Source organism: Chanodichthys erythropterus, chromosome 2 (assembly GCF_024489055.1).
Source record: "Chanodichthys erythropterus isolate Z2021 chromosome 2, ASM2448905v1, whole genome shotgun sequence".
In the NCBI taxonomy this organism is placed as follows: domain Eukaryota; kingdom Metazoa; phylum Chordata; class Actinopteri; order Cypriniformes; family Xenocyprididae; genus Chanodichthys; species Chanodichthys erythropterus.
Window position 1 is genome coordinate 3864237 of NC_090222.1, and position 20295 is coordinate 3884531.

Sequence of the window (20295 nt, forward strand, 5' to 3'; positions counted from 1 at the left end):
CAGTATTGTCCTACAGGAGTGGAGAAAGTTGGATATAATATATACAGTATATACAACTTTATACATAGAGCTGTGCGATAATACAGTTTACATTTTGCAACAATATAAACAATCACACAGCAGAGCATATACTGCTCAACGCGAGTCTACAGTATGTGTGCGGGTAAGGTTGGATATACTTTTAGTAGTCAAATAATGAATTATTAATTTGTTATGTGGTGATATTGAAAATTATGTAAATTTTGAGGTTTTGTTCAATTTATAATTATTTGGTGTAGTGATGAGCCTAATTACAATTTGGTGATTTCTATAACTGACACGGTTAACTGAGGAAAAGCATTCAATTAGTCTCGCCCACAAGTTGTGATGTCATGCATAAGCGTTTGTTATTGTTGTGCATATGTCTTTAGTTGTTGCATTTCGGTACTGGGGAAGAATTGGGCATGGGCAGGGCTTAAAGTTTCTTCCCTATTGTGCTGTATATCTAAGTGAAACGGCTTATGAGAATGTAGGGAGGGGCTTGATTTTGTCCATGAGGAATTGGATGGTTGTGGTTTGCTATTGGTGGATCTCATGTGAATGACAGGTTGCCCCGCCCCCGTGCCAGTAAACACGTCATCAGAGAAGAGATGTTGTTGCAAGAGGGAGGGGAAGATATTTTTATTCAAGATTACGGGGGCATTAAAAAAAAAAAAAAAAAAAAAATGTGTACAAATAAATTATTTAAAAAACAAAACAAAAAAACACAGGACATCTCTGTATAATATAATAAGACCAAGAATGCAGGACCTCGAATTGTTGAACCTACATGAACTATCCAAAACAATTGATTCAGGTCAAACTGATTCATTGATTCCAAAGAACTCACGCATTTGTCTATAAAACTGCCTGATCAAAACAATGAGACAAAATCAGCAATGTAGCGTTTTGTCATGCTACACTGCTACTTGTGGTAAAAACAACCTATTCTCTTGGGAATTGTAACTATTTTTCAAGGTGGCGATTTTGTATGAATTCATACAATATGAATCATACAAAAATCTATGATTTTTAGAAAAAAAGCATTTAATGTAGAGTAGGCAACTTCGGAGAGGCTAGCAATAGCAAGCTAGCTTTGAAAGCATAAGATCCAACCCTCCCTTTAGAGCATCCACTAAGCCACACCTCCTCCAAAACACATGAATGCGCACAGCCAGAGCAGATTCTACAGAGTGTCACGAGTTCTTGAGACTGCCACAGAATATAAAACAGTGCAGAAAGATAAGCATTACAAGATTAAAACATACACACAGACTCACACATAATACAAAGATACTAGACATTCCTCCGGTTTCACAGACAAGGCTTAAGCTAGTCCTAGACTAAAATGCATGTTTGAGCCATTCTAACTGAAAGCAACTTGTACTGACAGATCTTAAAATATGTCAGTGTCATTGTTTTGTCTCAAGATGCACACCAGTAATGTTTTTTTCTAGGGTACGTTAATTAAAGCTACTTAAATATCCTAATTGAACTAAGGCCTAATACTGTCTTAGTCTAAGTGAAACCAGGCCATAGTCTCTTGATGTATGCTTAGATTTAAAATCATGTATTGTTGATGCCGATCTAATATAAATTGGTGTTGTTCCACAGTTTAAACCTAAGTGTCTGATAAATTTACCATTCAGGTCTTTTAGAGAACAAATACTTCTTTGGGGTAAAATCTGTTGACAGGTGAAGATCAGAAAACCTGGGTTTCACACTTTTAACATCTTCATTCAGAAATTGTGATCCTCCATTCCAGACCAAAGAGAGAGGGGAAAGGCTTGATTATTCACTCTGATAGGTTATTTGAATAAAATACAGTTTGGGTTTCAAAGCTCTGACTTTGGGAAAACAGTGTGATTGTATTACCCTTCATCTGAACTACAGATCTGGATCCTGTATTGGTACAGAAGTTAAGGTCAGTTGTCCAGCAGAGCCATGACCCTCAGATGGGGGGCGTCGACAAAGGGGCGATCTGGGATCCGTCAACACCTCTGTTCCCCGAACAGGCTTCTCCTGCCCGGAGCCTCTGGAGCGGCACCACATGGAAAGTAAGTGCAGAGTGGAAACTGGCTGCCAAAAAGTCCAAGCTCTGCACCTCTTCCAGATTAGCATTCCTTCCATCTGACACATGTGCTGTGAAGCAGATTATCATCTAAGTGGACAAAGCACAATTTAGAGAAAGGTGGAAACCTCAAAGGCAGGGTGAGGAGGTACCTTATAACAACACCATTTATTGAGGGTAATTGCACCATGGGAAAATGAGGCAGTTATGTGATTTGGGAAATGGTCACTGGGAGTTTCTGGAATGTAAATATGACACGTCATCCGAGTTGGGTTGGGAAATCATTTTTTCAGAAATACTGGAACCAAATTATTTTCATTTCCGTGAACAGTTCTGGAACGTCTGCATTCTTCCACCGATGCAAATGTAACACCGTTCTAAAATATGATCCTTGTATCAGAAGAGGCTGATGCCACTTTGGTTCTGGTTCTTAATAACGATCAGTGTGTGTGTTGTTATGCGATTTTTCTTATGGAGTGTCGATTTACACCAAGTAGCCTTGTTGGCAGAGGCTGCCCACCACTGTCTGAATGAGCCAGACAAAATTACAAAAGAAATCCCACAAACAACAGGATCAGTGGCATGGAGAGCAAGGCAGATGCCATTGGCTTTTGACGCGATTGACCCAAGTTTGAATCCGCCTTTTTCCGAACTCATTTATTTCATCCATTTCCCATCGCATGTCAGTTTGAGGATTCATTAATATTAAATAAAAATGAAGAAAATATTAGAAAAGTGGAAATTAAGTCCCTAATGGGTATTTAATGAAGTGTTTATCGGGTAGGGTTATTATGTTTTTGTGGCGACCAGGGCCGGTGGCATGAGAGTTAATGAGCTCCACCTGGGAGGCGCACCGGCCTTGAGTCTCTCACGGAGGAGCTCCGGAAGCATAAAAGGAGGAGCGACAACAGTGAAGGACGAGAGAGGACCAGGCCTGGACTTTATTTTATGTTTTATTATGTTTGTGTGGCATTACTTTCATTTTGTATTTGTTTATTTTCAATTAAAGTTTTGTTGAACGTTCGCTGGTTCCCGCCTCCTTCTTCCCATACTTACGAACTGTGTTACGTTGGTGCCAAGACCCGGGAGGAAGGAGGGACATGCTGTCGGAGAGCCCTCGCTGCTGAGGGGGATCGTGGTGCTGCGGAGTTCGGGCAGCACAGGAGTGAAGACCGCGAGAGGCTGCCCAAGGCGGTGGTACTGGAGCCTTGTGAAAGGTGGGACGGAGACCCGGATGCCGTGCTCCTGGGACGAGGTGGGGTGGCTGCCATCCTGGAGGGAGCGGAGGAGTGCCGTCGTCTGCCATGGGCCGGAGCCTGCTACCATCCGCCATGAAGAGGAGGAGCAGGGGACGGCGGACTCGCTGCCGGCTGCCCTCAACCGGAGGAGCCATGGCAGGCCACCAGGAGGCGTTGAGGATCGGGCCGTCCACCGAGCGTCCAGTGCCATTGCATGGCACCGCGAGAAAGAGCCTCTCAGCATGCTGAGGACCGAGTAGCAGTGTGTCTGGGAACTGAACCCAGAATTTTTTTTTCTTTTTCCTCTCTCCCCTCTCTCGTCCTGTCGCTCCCCTTGCTTCCGTCTCCTTTCTCTCGTCTCGTCTGTCCTTACCCCCAGGCGACAAGGGCGGGCGAGAGCCGTGAGGGAACGCACGAGAGTTAATGAGCTCCACCTGGGAGGCGCACCGACCTTGAGTCTCTCACGGAGGAGCTCCAGAAGCATAAAAGGAGGAGCAACAACAGTGAGGGACGAGAGAGGACCAGGCCTGGACTTTATTTTATGTTTTATTATGTTTGTGTGGCCGGCAGACGTCCGCGAGGGTCTGCCGGCATTACTTTCGTTTTGTATTTGTTTATTTTTAATTAAAGTTTTGTTGAACGTTCACTGGTTCCCGCCTCCTTCTTCCCATACTTACGAACTATGTTACAGTTGTTAATACACACATCTCCGAACACTGACTGTTTCTATAGGAACCGGATCTTCTAACAGCAGCTGAAGTGATGCGATGTCTTTACCAATCAGTGATTGCCTCTTTTATTTAGAAGGCAGGACTTATATTGTGGACTTAAAAGCGCCATATTGCATGTTGCACTTTCTCCCATTCATAGTAATATGAGTGGACCATCTTTCTGTATATAAAGTCTTTGTTCTTCACAGCAAAAAGAAATTCATACTGGGTTTAACATAAGATTGAGTAAATGATGACAGAATTTACATTTTGTGAGAACTACTCCTTTAAAGACATCAACTTTAATAGACAATGATGTGTGTTCATTTCCTCACCTGATGTTACCCCATGAGGGGCAGACGGTGAGGAGCCGTCTTCATTACCGTCATCTATCCCTGCAGTTAAATCATAAAATGCCTGAAGGGCAGTCTGGCTCTAGCGCTGGATGAGGAGAAGCAGAGGGAGTGTGGGAGAGGGATGAGGGAGTGAGGCATGGGACGCCCTACTGTACCATTCTGTGTACACACAGCTGGAAGTGTGTGTGTGAGAGAGAGAGAGTGAAGTGACAAAAACAGAAACAAGAAAAGGACAGAAAGTCCAGGAGTAAAGTATTGAGAATAGAACAAATGTGTGGATATGATCCAGTGTCATTTCTTGGAATATATATATATATATATATATATATATATATATATATATATATATATATATATATATATATATATATATATACCTATCTTGATTTTTTGCATGGGCATTTTTGAGTTTTAGACTATAAAAAATTAAATGATTATGAAAGTCATGACATCATATGTTTTTATATTATCTCTTAACTCATCACAATAAGTTAAGTATTTTTCAACTTTTATTGTAAGTTACACAAGATTCAACTAATTTTTTATAATTACATGAAGTCATGTTGATTATGTTGATTGTATTTAAAAATTAAGGCAGCAACATTTTTTTTTAACTGGTATTTACTTCCAAAAGTTGAGTTGACTTTTGTTATTATTAATTTTGTCAATTTAAGTACATTTGACAAATCAATTGGATAAACACAGTGAATTGTCTCTAAAAGAGGAGATGGCAGGTGAGTTGTGACATGCAACATGTTGCGATGTATCCCGCCATGGTGATTTATATAAGCCTCCGTTGCCATGTTTCCCATCTGGACCAACACGTGCTTGCCCTGGACCAGTGGTCGAAACCTCTGCAGGGCCAGCAGTACCACCAACAACTCTAGGCAGATAATGTGCCAACACAGTTGGAGTTAGCCAGTAGTCGAAAAAATTTAAGATGCAGATGCCCACTGGGACAAGGGCAGATTGTTCTGATAAGCCAACGCAATTGGGCTGGAGAGTGCTAGCCACGCCTCCAAACTCCGTACAAGGGGCACCAAAGGGACAATAGTTTCTGACATACTTGCAGTGGGAGCCTTGCAGCGAGGTGGAACAGGATGTGCAATGTTGGGAGGCGTCATATCCTGATCTCGTATTTGTGCCAACAGAAGTGTTGAAACACCTACCTCGCTCTGATTGCCCACAATAGGGCCTGCGACAAGGGAGGAGGCTGCGTGTCCTTGTAACACATCACACTCACCTGGCTGTGGGTGTGTAACTGTTGCCACTAAATATTAGGAGGTGAAGTACTCTCATACATGTGACATGTTGCGATGTATCCCGCCATGGTGATTTATATAAGCCTCCGTTGCCATGTTTCCCGTCCGGACCAACACGTGCTTGCCGCAAATATTCAGGCTGCAAATATTTGATGTAAACATTGTGTGTGTGACCGAGAGAATGAGGGAACCGCTCTTCGGGTGGGTGGCGAAATGAAACAAAACTGGACCCAGGATTCTCCTCCCCGGAATCTTCAACAGGGAATTGAGTGCTATCTCTATGATCACACTGGAAACAGCGGCTCCTCACTGGGTCTCTGTCTCAGGACCTCTTTAAAGCCTTCCCTGGGGTTCTCAATGCTGGTCTGAGGGAATAGGCTTGTGAGATGGGGGTATCAGAAAAGCAAACCTTGTCAACGTCCTTCATCTTAGAAAGGTTAAGCCACAGATGGCTTTCCTGGACCACCATAGTGGACATCGCCTGGCAGAGAGCCCACGCCATGACCATCATCGCCTGTAGGGCGAGGATGGTCTCTGAGCACAGTTCCTGCATCTATCCCGGATGAGGACTACCCTTGTACAGCTCTTTTAGCACTTTGGTCTGGTGGACCTGCAGGATGGTCATAGTGTATATGCACTTTCAGAAAGAAAGGAACTGGGGCAAAGTGTGGTTGTAAGTGGCTCTTTGAACCCCGGAACCAATCATACAGCTGCAAATAGAGTCGGTCCGTGACGAGGGAGGACATCACACTCACCTGGCTGTGGATGTGTGACTGTTGCCGCTGAACATAAGGAGGCGAAGTACTTGTATCCATTACTTTTACATTTACATTTATTCATTTGGCAGATGCTTTTATCCAAAGCAATGTACAAGTGAGGAATACAACAAGCAAGTCGTCATGATGAGGCAAATAGACACAAGAAGTGCTCACAATACAAGTTTTAGGCAGTGCTCAGAGTATCATAAGCTACAATAGAGAGGGATTAAAGGAAGTGAAAGGATAGGTATACGATTTTTTATTTTTTTTTTAGGATGAGGTTAAGTGCTCATGAAAGAGATGAGTTTTCAGCTGTCTTTTGAATATTGCCAGGGATTCTGCATTCCGGATGAAGGCAGGAAGATCATTCCACCAGCATGGAACAGTGAACAAGAATGTCCTGGAGAGTGATTTTGTGCCTCTCTGTGATGGTCCCATGAGCCTTCGCTCCTTTAATGAGCGTAGGCTTCTGGTAGGAGTGTAGACTAAGAGTGAGTGGAAGTAGGAGGGTGCTGAGCCTGTGGTAGACCTGTAAGCAATTGTCAACGCCTTGAATTTGATGCGAGCAGCAAGTGGTAGCCAGTGCAGAGAGATAAAGAGAGGTGTGACGTATCCATAATGTTTGGGCTGTAAATATTTTATGAAAACACTGTGTGTGACCCAGAGAATGAGGGAACCACTCTCTGGGCAGGTGGCTAAATTAAACAAAACTGGACCCAGGAATATCTACCATCTCTACCTCTACCACCTCCCAGGAAACAGTGGCTCCTCATTGGGTTGCCCGTCTTAGGACTGCTTTGAAGCCCTCCTGGGGTTCTAAGTGCTGGCCTGAGGGACAGGTGGCGTCACTTTCCTGCAGGGGTCTCTATGCTGAGGCAGAGCCACTGGCTCGGGCTATGGAAGCCCTCAGCAATGAGCAGATGGAGCGTGGGGCCTCAGCAGCCTGTAGACGTCGATAGAATCGCACAGAGGCAAGATTTGTTTGATCATCTCCGTCAGCTTCTTGACTGCCAAGAACCGCTGGGCAAAATCCTTTAGAATGTCACAGAATTGGCCACCTTGCGAAATGGGGCATTGAAAAAGCGAACCTTGTCAAAGTCCTTCATCTCAGCAATGTTAAGACACAGGTGGCTTTCCTGGACCACTATAGTGGACACTGCCTGCCTGAGAGTTCACGCCATGACCTTCATTGCCCATAGGGTGAGGACGGTCACAGACCGCAGTTCCTACATCAATCCTAGGTCAGGACAACTTTTAGCACTTTTAGTCTAGAGGACCTGCAGGATGGCCATAGCATGCATGCACTTCTGGGAAGAAAAGAACTGCGACAGAGCATGGTTGTGAGCAATCATCGAGCTGCGAATTCTCAGTGCTGGTCAGGGGGTTCCACTCAAGCTCGGGCTGCCTGGGCAAGCATGGCTATCAACTCTGCATCGGCCTCAGTCTGGACAACTACACCAGATGATGGGGGTCCAGCCGAGTCCTCAATGTCAGAAGGCAGAAGCCCGCTCTCCAATCGACAGCTCATCTTCTTCTCTAGCCCCAAATGAGAAATTAAGTTTGCCCTGAGAACCTCCAAACTCATCCATGTACTCAATCACAGCGTGGGGATTGACTCAGCGGAAATTCTTCCATTGAAGCCCCCAGATCGCCTCCAGCACTTGCCACCATGGCCTTGTGCTTGACAGAAGGACAAGGACGGGGAGCAACTAAAGTGACTTCCTGTCTAAAGAAGAGGGTAAATCACGACTGCAACTTTCCCATTGTCATGTTCTCACAGTGAGGACATGAATCATCCACAAAAGCTGTCTCAGTGTGGCTACGGCCCCGGCATGTGAGACAGCAATTGTGGAATAATGGATAATGCCATATCCTTTTATACCTGTATATCTGGGGGAGTGGCAAATGCAAATTCCACTTGCCAATTCTCATTGGCCTTTTCTGTAAATATCAGAGGTGTTTGGGGCTTCCAAGTGTGACCCCTAGTGTCAGTACATCGACACAACGTCGAAGAGAGTGACAGATAGGGACCCCTAACCAAACAGTCTACTAATACTCAACTAATAATCTAATGAGAGTTAGCTGACATGTAGTTGCAAAGTAATTTTTAGTCAGTAGAATGTATAAAGTGGACCATCGAAATAAAGTGTAACCGCATCACCATTAAGAACTGTAAAAATACTTTTCAGGTCATTCTGGTCAAACTGATAATTTCCAAACTTACACTATTGGGGTAAATGTTGCTGTGTTGAGCTGGTTGAAATGTTTAGAGCAATGTTACTTTGGATTTTGCTTTACGGTGTAACACTTTTTGGAGTCATCAGCTTACAAATGTCTTATAATTGTATAAAACAGGGATAGGAAAAGGTATTTTAGGATAAAGAAATGGGCTGTATGCACCGATACAAAGTAATGGCGGTTCCTTGCTATTCTGTTAACAGTAATGGGAACAGAACAGTATTCTTGCATAACAGCATGTCTTATAACATGCTGGTACTCTCTCATCAGCAGAACCCCCAAACAACCACTATACATGCCCTGAATGGGCTCTGTATGTGAACAACAGTAAAAAACTGTTCACTACCAAGACTCACTTTTGCATTTCTGCATTATTCAGAAAAGTTGTCTAGAGTGCAGGATGGTTTTAGAGCAACTGACACAGCCCTTAAAATGCTACCGAATAGAACAGGACGTTACATAAATTCCGGAACTCAGTTGAATTTAACAGGCCTCACTGGCAGAGTAAGAAATGGCTTCCCATTACCAAAGTATTTTGGATATACAATTCATATGTTAGAATGAAAGTGGGCATATACAAGAAATACAAATGTTTACAAACAGTTTGCTTTACGACTCTCCAACTCTTTCTCCTGTGCTCTGTTTATGTTATTCTATGCTGCTGTACTGAAGCAAAATATGGAAATCAAACACACTGAGTTATTTTAAAAGTGGACTGACTGCACAAAATCCAGCTGACTGTGCAAACTGAGAACTGCAAGCTCTAATAGTCATATGTGGAGGAAATTATGTGAAAAAAGTACAGCAAGATTTCCATTATGCCAGAAACTGTTTTCTATCTGAATATAATTTGTAAAATGTTTTTTTTTTAATTTGCGATCAAAGCTGAATTTTCAGCATCATTACTCCAGTCTCCAGTGTCACATGATCCTTCAGAAATCATTCTAATATGCTGATTTGCTGCTCAAGAAACATTTCTGATGATTATTTTCAATGTTGAAAATAGTGCTGCTTTGTATTTTTGTGGAAACCATGATACCCTTTTTTTTCAGGATTCTTGTGATGAATAGAAAGTTCAAAAGAATAGCATTTATTTGAAATAGAAATTTTGTTTTCACTGTCACTTTTGATCAATTTAATGCATCCTTGCTAAACAGTAGTATTCATTTCTTTCAAAAAACTGATACCAAACCGTTAGTGAACGATAGTGTTCATGTGAACTTCTTCCATAATATTTTAAAGCATCCCAGGATGCACCTCATTAAGTTGGTTGTGATAATATCTACAGTGAGCAGAGCTGAGTACCAGACAAAGAGGAAGCTCAGATATGAAAAATTTGGTCACTACATAATTAATTTAAGGTAATTTAATGCTTTTGATGACTACTATTATTCTAGCATGTGGAAATAGTCATTATAAAGAATGAGTCTCTGCGTTTGCACTCTTGACTGGAAGTGCAACTCTTGACTCAATGTGCCCGTTGCAAATGATATTTGCAGTATCTTTGATGAATTAAGGCCTTTTAGCATTGTCAGTAAGTCAATGTCCAGATGGTGCATGTTGGTACTGGCCTGGAGCCCCACTACACAACCCAAGCAGAACATCTACAGAACTTTAAACCTGCAAACCACTTCCTCCCAATAACCATTAATGAAGCTACTGTTAGGGACTACCAAGTAAACCGAGCGAACCTCCAAACACATGTACAGCAGATTTCATGGCGAGCAATAATGGTGTGGAGGGAAAAAAGGGGTAGAACAGGAGTGAGAGATACCTCGCTCTACAGGAAACGGGAGGGTGCCAAACAGACCGGATTCCGGCTCCAAACCACAGAGCCGAGTGGCATTCCTCCCCTCCGGTGTGATAGTTCTACCTGCCGCTTCAGCCTGACCACAGGCACTATGGGCCAAACCAGACTCCATGGAACAGTCATCACAGCCTGCAGAATGTGCTTCACTGAACACTTTAAAGTGGTTAGCACTACAGGCTATGAAATGTGCACAGTGAGTCGAGCCTTTGTGAGGTGGAACACATGCGGGTGAATCAAGGTTTATACAGCTATATTAACTCTGATTAGGCACGTGAATGGGTGCAAAAACTGCAGATTGTTCAATGTAGTACAGGTAAAAAAGGCCACAGATGGAAAACAACGCAATTAAAGATTAATAGTTGACCAAAAAATTTAAATTCTGTCATTTACTTGCCATGACATTTTTATGCTCCTTTTTCTCATATTGGAGCCAGACCAATATACACTGTACACTGTAAAGTGTGGTCAGGATATTCTGTAAAATTCACATTCTGAGATCAACGCGTTTTTTTTCCTTTTTGAAAATACTTTTATTCAACAAGGATGCATTAAATTTATCAAAAGTGACAGTGAAGTAATTTATAATGTTACAAAAGATTTCTATTTCAAATAAATGCTGTTCTTTGGAACTTTCTGTTCATAAAAGAATCCTGAAAAATAAAAGGCAACACGTTTTCCACAAAAATAGGAAGTAGCACAACTGTTTTCAACATGGATAATAATCAGAGATGTTTCTTGAGGAGAAAATCAGCATAGAATGATTTCTGAAGGATCATGTGACACTGATCATGTGACACTGAAGACTGGAGTAATGATGCTGAAAATTCAGCTTTGATCACAGGAATACATTACATTTTAAAATATTTTCAAATAGAAAACAGTTATTTTAAATTGTATTTTTTTGTGTTACTGTTTTTTAATCAAATAAATGCAGCCTAGGTGAGCAGAAGACACTTCTTTTTAAAAAAAAACATTTAATGATCTTACCGACACCAAACTTTTGAACAGTAGTGTATGCTGCACACTTGCGTGGTTTTCCTTCACCGTTTGCTCCAAGTTTATATTTAACTATGAAAAAAAAAAAAAGACTTTCTTTTTGACAACATAAGGGAGAGTAAATGATGATTATTTTAGATTGTATAAAGGCAAGCAGTGGTCATTGTCCAGCATTTAGGATGCTCTAAAGGGAAAGTTTCCTCAGGATCCAGGACCGTAGTAACTCCAGTTCTTGTCGACACAACTGATGGTTGAGGTCTGGGAAGGAATGGAAAGAGGTGTTGAGGCCAGCTTTCTTCAACAGTGAGTTTGTCTCCTTGCCCCAGCTATGGAAAACCAACTCATCCGCTGTGCCATGACACTGAAGGAGCTCAGGTAGAGGGCGCTGTGTTGCATTTTCTACTGCCTGTGCACAAGGTAATATAGATTATTTTACTTCTGGTGTTTGGCATCATTAAAAGAAAAATGCATTCTGAAGAGTATTAACTACCTGATATACAACTGAGTCTTTGTTAAGGAAGCTGGACAGAGCGAAGATGCCAGCAACATCCTGGTGGTACCTTGAAACCAGATGTAGTGCCATGGCACCACCCATAGAGAAGCCACCTTGTGTCAAACAGAGACATTAGACAAGGTCTTAATAACACTGTGTGCATTCAGTGGTCACTAGGTTTTGAGACAATCATTTATAGACAGTTTTCCCTTGTGAAACAGAAGTGCTTAATTTTTATTGAATGTGTAGTGTTTTTTAAACTGTACTTGCAGATAATGTTAATGAAATAAATAACCACTTAAAGGTGCCCTAGAATCAAAAATTGATTTACCTCAGCATAGTTGAATAAACAAGAGTTCAGTACATGGAAATGACATACAGTGAGTCTCAAACTCCTTTGTTTCCTCCTTCTTATATAAATCTCATTTGTTTAAAAGACCTCAGAAGAACAGGCGAATCTCAACATAAAGGCTCCTGATGTGGTCATTTCAAACAAAATCAGGCCAAAAAAAAAGTTAGTTTTGTGTTCTTTTTGGAAGTTCAAAACGGCTTGCCAAAGCGAACTTTCAGGAAAAGTTCGCTTCAGCTGCAAAACATCCTTCGTACTACCATTGGTCCGTGATGATAACGTAACAGGAGGTGTGCGCTGAGGCTCCGCCTTCACTCGCGTGGGTCGCGTCTTTGAGTCATTTCGTGTGTTGAATTCATTGAGGTAAGATCTCTGCAGGTGAAAACATGAACACACTGGATAGCCGCTTTATAGTACAAAATGAAGTTGTGCTTGTAAAAAAAAATGAGGCACTAACACTGTTTTTCATGTTTGATACTGTAAAGCTTCTTTTAAGCAATCTATTGAATAAATTGCTGTATGACGTGACGTGACTGGAGTGCTACTTTGCAGAGCTCGTGCTAACATTCCCATGCTGTTATGATCAGACGTTTTTCTTATGCTTTCTATAATAAATGCTTGCGGTTTTCTCATTTTTGTTGTGTTTATTTTGTTACTGAGAAGAAAGTACGCGGGACATATTTACACATTCATATAACCGTCGTTCTCAGCGGTGTGGGCGGCATCAAATGTTCATTTACAGTATATCGCTGGTCACACATTTCGAACTTCGTTTTACCCCTAAACGAAGAACGAAAAAGAACTTTGTTTGAAGTATACTGGGGCCTTAACACCAACTGTTACGTAACAGTCGGGATCATTAATATGTACGTCCCCAATATTTGCATATGCCAGCTCATGTTCAAGGCATTACACAAGGGCAGCCAGTATTAATGTCGGGATCTGTGCACAGCTGAATCATCAGACTAGGTAAGCAAGCAAGAACAATAGTGAAAAATGTCAGATGGAGCAATAATAACTCACATGATCCATCATAACATGATATTTTTAGTTATATTTGTAAATTGTCTTTCTAAATGTTTCGTTATCATGTTGCTAATGTACTGTTAAATGTGGTTAAAGTTACCATCGTTTCTTACTGTATTCACGGAGACAAGACTTTTTTTTGCACAAGGAACTATTTAGTGTGTATCATATAACAAAGCCAGGGTCGCAAAATGAAAGACTATTGAAATATGAAACCCTAACATTTCATAATTAAGGAGGAATTAAACTTCTTAGATTGGAAAGGAATCACTGTAATTGTAAATGTATACTTTTTTGTGCTATTAAGTTGACATGGGAGGTCACATTTAGTTTGTTTTTAACAAAAGCATGCAGCAGGTGGTTTTGCTGTTAGCATGTTTTTGTAACTGTTTTCACTTCCATACATCAGTGACTGTGCTCATAATCTGTGAACTTTTAATTGCATTATACAAACATGTATACACTATTTATTTTCAATAATCGCATTATTGTTGAACATATGTAAAAATAGTCTATGACAGAATTTATTTATTTGGGGTGAACTTTAAAAATTCTGTCATAGACTATTTTTATTTACTCACCCTCACCTCATGTACAGGTTTGTTCCAAAGTAACGCGAGAATGAGCGTCACTGGTTCTCGCATGTCAAGCAAACTTTGTTAAGCTTCCGTTTATCAGATCTGATGTGTGTGTTGATGAATGTTTAAAAGCCTAAATACAATCTGTTCATCAGAAAATTTGGACTTAACCCCTCAATTCAAATAGATTATGAACTTTTTTAAACGTCAAAGTGTCAGTTGTGTAGCTGTCAATGGAGGGACAGAAATCTCTCTGATTTCATCAAAAAGATCTTCATTTGTGTTCCGAAGATGAGCGGAAGTCTTACGGGTTTGGAACAACATGAGTAATTAAAGACAGAATTTTCATTTTTGGGTGAACAAACCCTTTAAAGGACATTTGAAGACCTTCTTTAAAAAAGTTCTAGCAGGGGAGCGGCATGAATGTTTATCTCAGAAGATGCTTCTAACCCTTTAAGTCTGAGTGAACTGTTTCTTTAGGTTATGAAAATCTTCTCACTCTGGAGCTATTAAGTCATGACGGCACTAATAAATGTATGCAATTCAAAGTGGTCTACAGTAGCCTATAAGATCTACTGTCCAACCAAACTAAAAACAACTAAAAAAAAACAAAACAAAAAAAACAGTAAGTTGTGAATTAATTAAAAAAAAAAAAGAAAAAAAAAAAAAAAAAAAAAAAAGAGAAAAGAAAGCTAGCCTGAGTTCCACATCATCAAACCTCAATTTTTCTGAAGTCCTCTTTCATGCCTGTGCTTAATATTACACATCTGGGCAAATCTGGGCACTACATCTGGGAAAGTGAACGAGTACCCATCAGTCTGTCAGAGCAGATGGGAGGAGTCATGTTGAGACAGAGGATGGAGTTCACATGTTCTTTAAACCTCTCATACAGATGATGTGATTAGTTATATCTCCCGGACTAATTAACAGCTCTACTACTTTTCCCTTTATGCACTCCTCATCTAATCAAAAAGACAAAAATACTGTAGGACCTCTTAGTTGTTTGGCTAAAAATAATCTGTGCATGCATGTTTGACTTGGGCTTTTCCCATTAACCACGACACCTAAAAGATTGAAAAACACAATCCATATATGAAACCGTTTTCCATGGAAAGTTCTGGCGCTTGTCAGTCCGTCAGCCTGGGAAGTGGACTCAGCGTACAGACCACTTCGTTTCTCCAGCGTGCAGAGTGACTCCAATGAGTATTTATAGTTAATGACAAAATGTTATGATTTAGGAAGATAATATTTCAGCAGTCTCACAGGAACATGTGTTTTTTGAATCAGTTTCTTTGGAACCAAGTTCAGGGGCTTTTCTGTCCTTCCACACAGAGCCTTTTCACACAAAGACTTTTTTTTTTTTTTTTGCACTTTTCACATTTTACTCAAAACTATTTTAGGGTATTTATGTGTTATTGGCTTGTCGGTTAACCCTTCCTCAACTAGTGCAATTAGGTTTTCTAACTCTGAGCAAAACGTAACCTCATTTATTGTCTATCACACGCCCTGAGGAAATTCACCTAGGTTCTGCTAATATCCCTTTTACTGAATGATTTTCTGCCACTTTTATCTCATTGTGATAAATATGTGAACCCCATAACCCAAATATTTTGAGATAAAGCTTAGCAGAAACCCGAGAATCATCCAGAAATTCTTTTTGGCCCATTCTGGCAACAAATGAAAGGAATAAGAAACTTGATAAGTTTCATTCTTCATTTCACACAACGAGGGAGAGACTTATGAGCAGTGGTCTGAGACTCTGCTTAATTTGGAACAAGTGGAGTGTGAGAGTGTGTAAGACAGAGAAAGCAATAAGGTAGGGAGAGATAGATGGATGGGGAGGAGAGAGTGAGTTATGTAGAGGATAGGAGAGAGATAAGCCAGTAGCCATACCAATAACCATCCTGTGTTTAGGTATTCCCGCTCGGATCTCATCCTGGACAATGGCGCTTAAATTATCACACATGGAATCTATGGACTCCAAGTGTTCTGGGCAATCCTGGGAAATCTTGTGACGATCAAACCACACATGAGACAGAGCCCCTCGCATAGGTGTGTACGGCCTAAGAACAATCAATTATAGCAGTAAAACAGACAAAGTCATAATTCTTAGTCATAAATTACATTAAAGGGATAGTTCACCCAAAAACGATGTAGGTGACTTTGTTTCTTCAGTAGAACACAAATGATGATTTTTAACTCCAACCGTTGCCGTCTGTCAGTCATATAATGCGTGTCAATGGGAACTCCATCTATAAGAGTAAAAAAAAAAAACATGCACAAACAAATCCAAATTAAACCCTATGGCTTGTGACGACACATTGATGTCCTAAGACATGAAACGATCGGTTTGTGCGAGAAACCGAACAGTATTTATATAATTTTTTACTTCTTGAACATTATGTCCAAATGTTTCATTTGGATTTGTCTGTGCATATTTTTTATTTCTTATAGATGGAATTATTTGACTGACAGACGGCAACAGTTGGAGTTAAAAATCCTCATTTGTGTTCGACTGAAGAAACAAAGTCACCTACATCTTGGATGCCCTGGGGGTAAGCAGATAAACATCACATTTTCATTTTTTGGTGAACTATCCCTTTAATTACTACATTCACAAAGTAGTGGAAAATGCTTTGTAAAATGTTTGGATTTAGATGAAATTCAGCTTGAACTGTTCCAAAAATGTTTTTCCATCATTTATGACACAACGCTTCCCCACCATTGACGATTTTTTTCATAATCTGTGAACTTTTAATTGCATTATACAAACATGTATACACTATTTATTGTCAATAATGGCATTATTGTTGAACATATGTAAAAATAGTCTATGACAGAATTTTTAAAGTTCACCCCAAAAAAAATTAATTCTGTCATCATTTACTCACCCTCACCTCATGTACAGGTTTGTTCCAAAGTAACGCGAGAATGAACGTCACTGGTTCTTGTGGAAGCTCAAACGTGCTGCATAACACGAGAATGAACCTCATTGGTTCTCGCATGTCAAGCAAACTTAGTTAAGCTTCCGTTTATCAGATCTGATGTGTGTGTTGATAAATACAATCTGTTCATCAAATAAAGTGATCAAGTCTCTTCAGAAAATTTGGACTTAACCCCTCAATTCAAATAGATTAGTTTTACAATCTCTTTATGAACTTTTTGAAACGTCAAAGTGTCAGTTGTGTAGCTGTCAATGAAGGGACAGAAATCTCTCAGAGTTCATCAAAAAGATCTTCATTTGGTTCCGAAGATGAACGGAAGTCTTACGGGTTTGGAACAACATGAGTAATTAAAGACAGAATTTTCATTTTCGGGTGAACAAACCCTTTAAAGGACATTTGAAGACCTTCTTTAAATAAGTTCTAGCAGGGGAGCGGCATGAATGTTTATCTCAGAAGATGCTTCTAACCCTTTAAGTCTGAGTGAACTGTTTCTTTAGGTTATGAAAATCTTTTCACTCTGGAGCTATTAAGTCATGACGGCACTAATAAGTGTATGCAGTTCAAAGTGGTCTACAGTAGCCTATAAGATCTACTGTCCAACCAAACTAAAAACAAAACAAAACAAAACAAAAAAACCCAGTAAGTTGTGAATTAATAAAAAAAAGAAAAGAAAAAAAAAAGAGAAAATAAAGCTAGCCTGAGTTCCACATCATCAAACCTCAATTTTTCTGAAGTCCTCTTTCATGCCTGTGCTTAATATTACACATCTGGGCAAATCTGGGCACTACATCTGGGAAAGTGAAGTTTTTCAGTAATTCGTGTTTTCACTGTTATAGGTTAGGGGGCACTATTACGCATCTTCTGAAAGAGAACCGGGGCGTTCCTTGCTTAATACATCTGAGATGATTTGACAGATGATCGTGATAACTGAACTCTGGCTAATTTGGTTCTTCAAACAAATTTGCGGATTAGATTAAAATATCTGGATTAAGTTGTCTAAGATTACTGCGCTTTCTCGTTTTCCCTGAAAACGGCAGATGTATCGATACTCGAAACCACGATCAGTAATGCAGCGATTGGCTGGAGTCAAGACAGCAATGTAATGACATCATATATTTTAAAAAGACATCTTTTCTAGACATTTATAAGGAAACAGCCATGCGAATAAAATGACAGAAGAACGACATAAATTATATAATAGATAAATGAAATGTGCACTTTTTTTTTTTTTTTTTTTACCTGATTACTCAATTATTTAGGCTATATTCATGACTTCTAGTATTTGTACAGGCACTTTTTATTTCAATGTTGTAATTAGCAACTAATTTACCTTTGAAGCAGATTTGACAGCATTAATTAAAGTTTCTTAAAGGTCAAGCTCAAGTTATCTGCAACTCCTGTGCTTCATCAAGCCACTCCAATCATGATTCGACACAGAAGATTCATAACGCTCCGATGCTTCCTGAAGTACTGTTTTGAAATCGGCCATCACTGAATAAGTCGTTATTTTGTTTTTTGGCGCACCAAAAATATTCTCATCGCTTAATAATATTAATATTGAACCACTGTACTCACATGAACTGATTTAAATATGATTTTAGTGCATTAATAGATCTCGAGAGAGGAAATGTCATTGCTTCCTATGCAGGCCTCACTGAGCCATCGGATTTCAACAAAAATATCTTAATTTGTGTTCCGAAGATTAACAATGGTCTTACGGGTGTGAAACGGCATGAGGGTGAGTAATAAATGACATTATTTTCATTTTTGGGTGAACGAACCCTTTAACCCATGTAGTTACATTATATTATTCAGTACTTGGTAAATACACTGTAAGTACATTGAAAGTGCACATACTCTAAAATAAAGGGCAACCAAAATAATATGGTTAAGTAGTAAGTTTGTGGACAATTAATTCAGTTAATGCTGATTATATAATGGTTTAATGAGTTCTTAGCTTATTGGGCTTACTGTCCACTTGACAAAAAAAAAAAAAAAAAAATGTTTTTATGAATTATAATTACAGACAAAGCATTAAATCTTTTTTGTTTATATTTGATATCCCAATTTGATTAACAAGAGTTTTTATTTATTTGTGTTGACTGACTGCATCAATCAGGCAGAGTCCTGTATCCGCTACAGATACTCATGAAATCCCTATTTTTCTATATATCAAGAGAATAAATTGTATAAGGTTGCTTTTTGGTTTATTATTTTTGATACTTGGCATGTTTCAGTACTAGATCTAGACACTATACTACTGAGACTGTCACAAACATTTCCACTTACTATAAAACAAATAAAAATAACGACACAGAGGTGCTTTGAAGGGAATGTCCAGGTATGTTTACCTGGATGGCGCTGTGGGATAAATCACCCGGATGTTTTCAAATGCCAGGTTTTGTCCCAAAACATCACAAACCCAGCTGAGCAAACCTGGCCCTGTGTCTCCTAGATGAAACAGATGGTGGTTAATATACGCCACCATACACTGGATTCAGTTATTCAGTTGTGTCTAAACTAGTTTAAACACATTCAGACAGTACAAACACAATATTTGCATGAAACATATCTACAAGAAAATATTAGTTGCATGTTAAATGTGTATTGTCAATGTGTTCTGAGTCGCGGCGTGGTTTAGAATGTTTGGGGTGGTACTGGCCCAAGTCTAAAGTGAAATTCCCTCCTTCACTGTAAATCTTTGGGATTCTTTTGCTAATTTTATTGATCTGAGGAATCATTATGTCCACAACAGGACAAATTAAACACATTTTATACTAATGGGTTTGTTCAAATCCATACTAGCTATGTCTCTATGTATGAATGAATGAATAACACCTATTATTTAAATATGCATACACTTTATTATGCTATAATGGCGAACAGAGATATTTTAAAGGCTTTCAGTATGTGGTAACTCAAGCTATCTAGCCTACCAGATCCGTGTTGTGCATGTGCAACTGAACGGGATAGCCGTAGTTAATTCACCTCTTGCGCTCTGTCAGCACTATTTCTTTAAGTGCTTATCTTTGAACATGTCAGCCGAAATTTCACACCATAAGCGATGAGTTTTTAAAACTAACGTTACATTTCATACAGTTCACCTTTTAAAACGCGTCTCTTAGGTTTCATTCAGTTGTCCTGCGTGCGTCCTGTGTGAACTGCGCTCAGTACGCTGGATCAGTTTCTCTTTATAAAGGTGTGGGCACAATGCATCTGCATGAGAAAGATTTTAATAACTCTTCAAATCACCTGAACCATGAAGAAAGATAACAGAAGCAGTGTGTTTTCCAGTCTGACTCACGACATTCTTCTGTAGTTTAACTGCAGCCATATTCATCCCGTCTTATCTCGCGATATTTACAGCGTCCTCCACGTCACAGATCACGTTTAGTATGTTTTAGTCATAGACTAGTACGTGAAAAACCCAAACTAACCCAAAAAACC

The 20295-nt window shown here is 39.8% G+C and overlaps 1 protein-coding gene across 4 annotated transcripts; it reads right to left on the reverse strand.

Moving 5' to 3' along the window:
• Nucleotides 1–370: 370 nt before the first annotated feature.
• On the reverse strand, nucleotides 371–20210 carry lyplal1 (lysophospholipase like 1). Of its 4 annotated transcripts, XR_010895704.1 has the most exons (7): nucleotides 20101–20210; nucleotides 19200–19299; nucleotides 15797–15966; nucleotides 11948–12063; nucleotides 11449–11863; nucleotides 4373–4478; nucleotides 371–2179 (listed from the first exon to the last, which is right to left on the reverse strand). XR_010895704.1 is itself a non-coding variant. In XM_067391795.1 (6 exons), exons 2-6 carry the CDS (start codon nucleotides 19978–19980, stop codon nucleotides 11642–11644), a joined length of 636 nt encoding a protein of 211 aa, XP_067247896.1. In that variant the 5' UTR covers nucleotides 19981–20064; nucleotides 20153–20173; the 3' UTR covers nucleotides 10937–11641. The 4 variants fall into 4 exon arrangements, 2 of the variants coding, with proteins under 2 accessions (XP_067247896.1, XP_067247879.1); XR_010895705.1 differs by lacking the exon at nucleotides 4373–4478; XM_067391795.1 differs by lacking the exons at nucleotides 371–2179; nucleotides 4373–4478 and adding an exon at nucleotides 19953–20064 and having other exon boundaries at nucleotides 10937–11863; nucleotides 20153–20173.
• Between the last annotated feature and the right edge of the window lie 85 nt (nucleotides 20211–20295).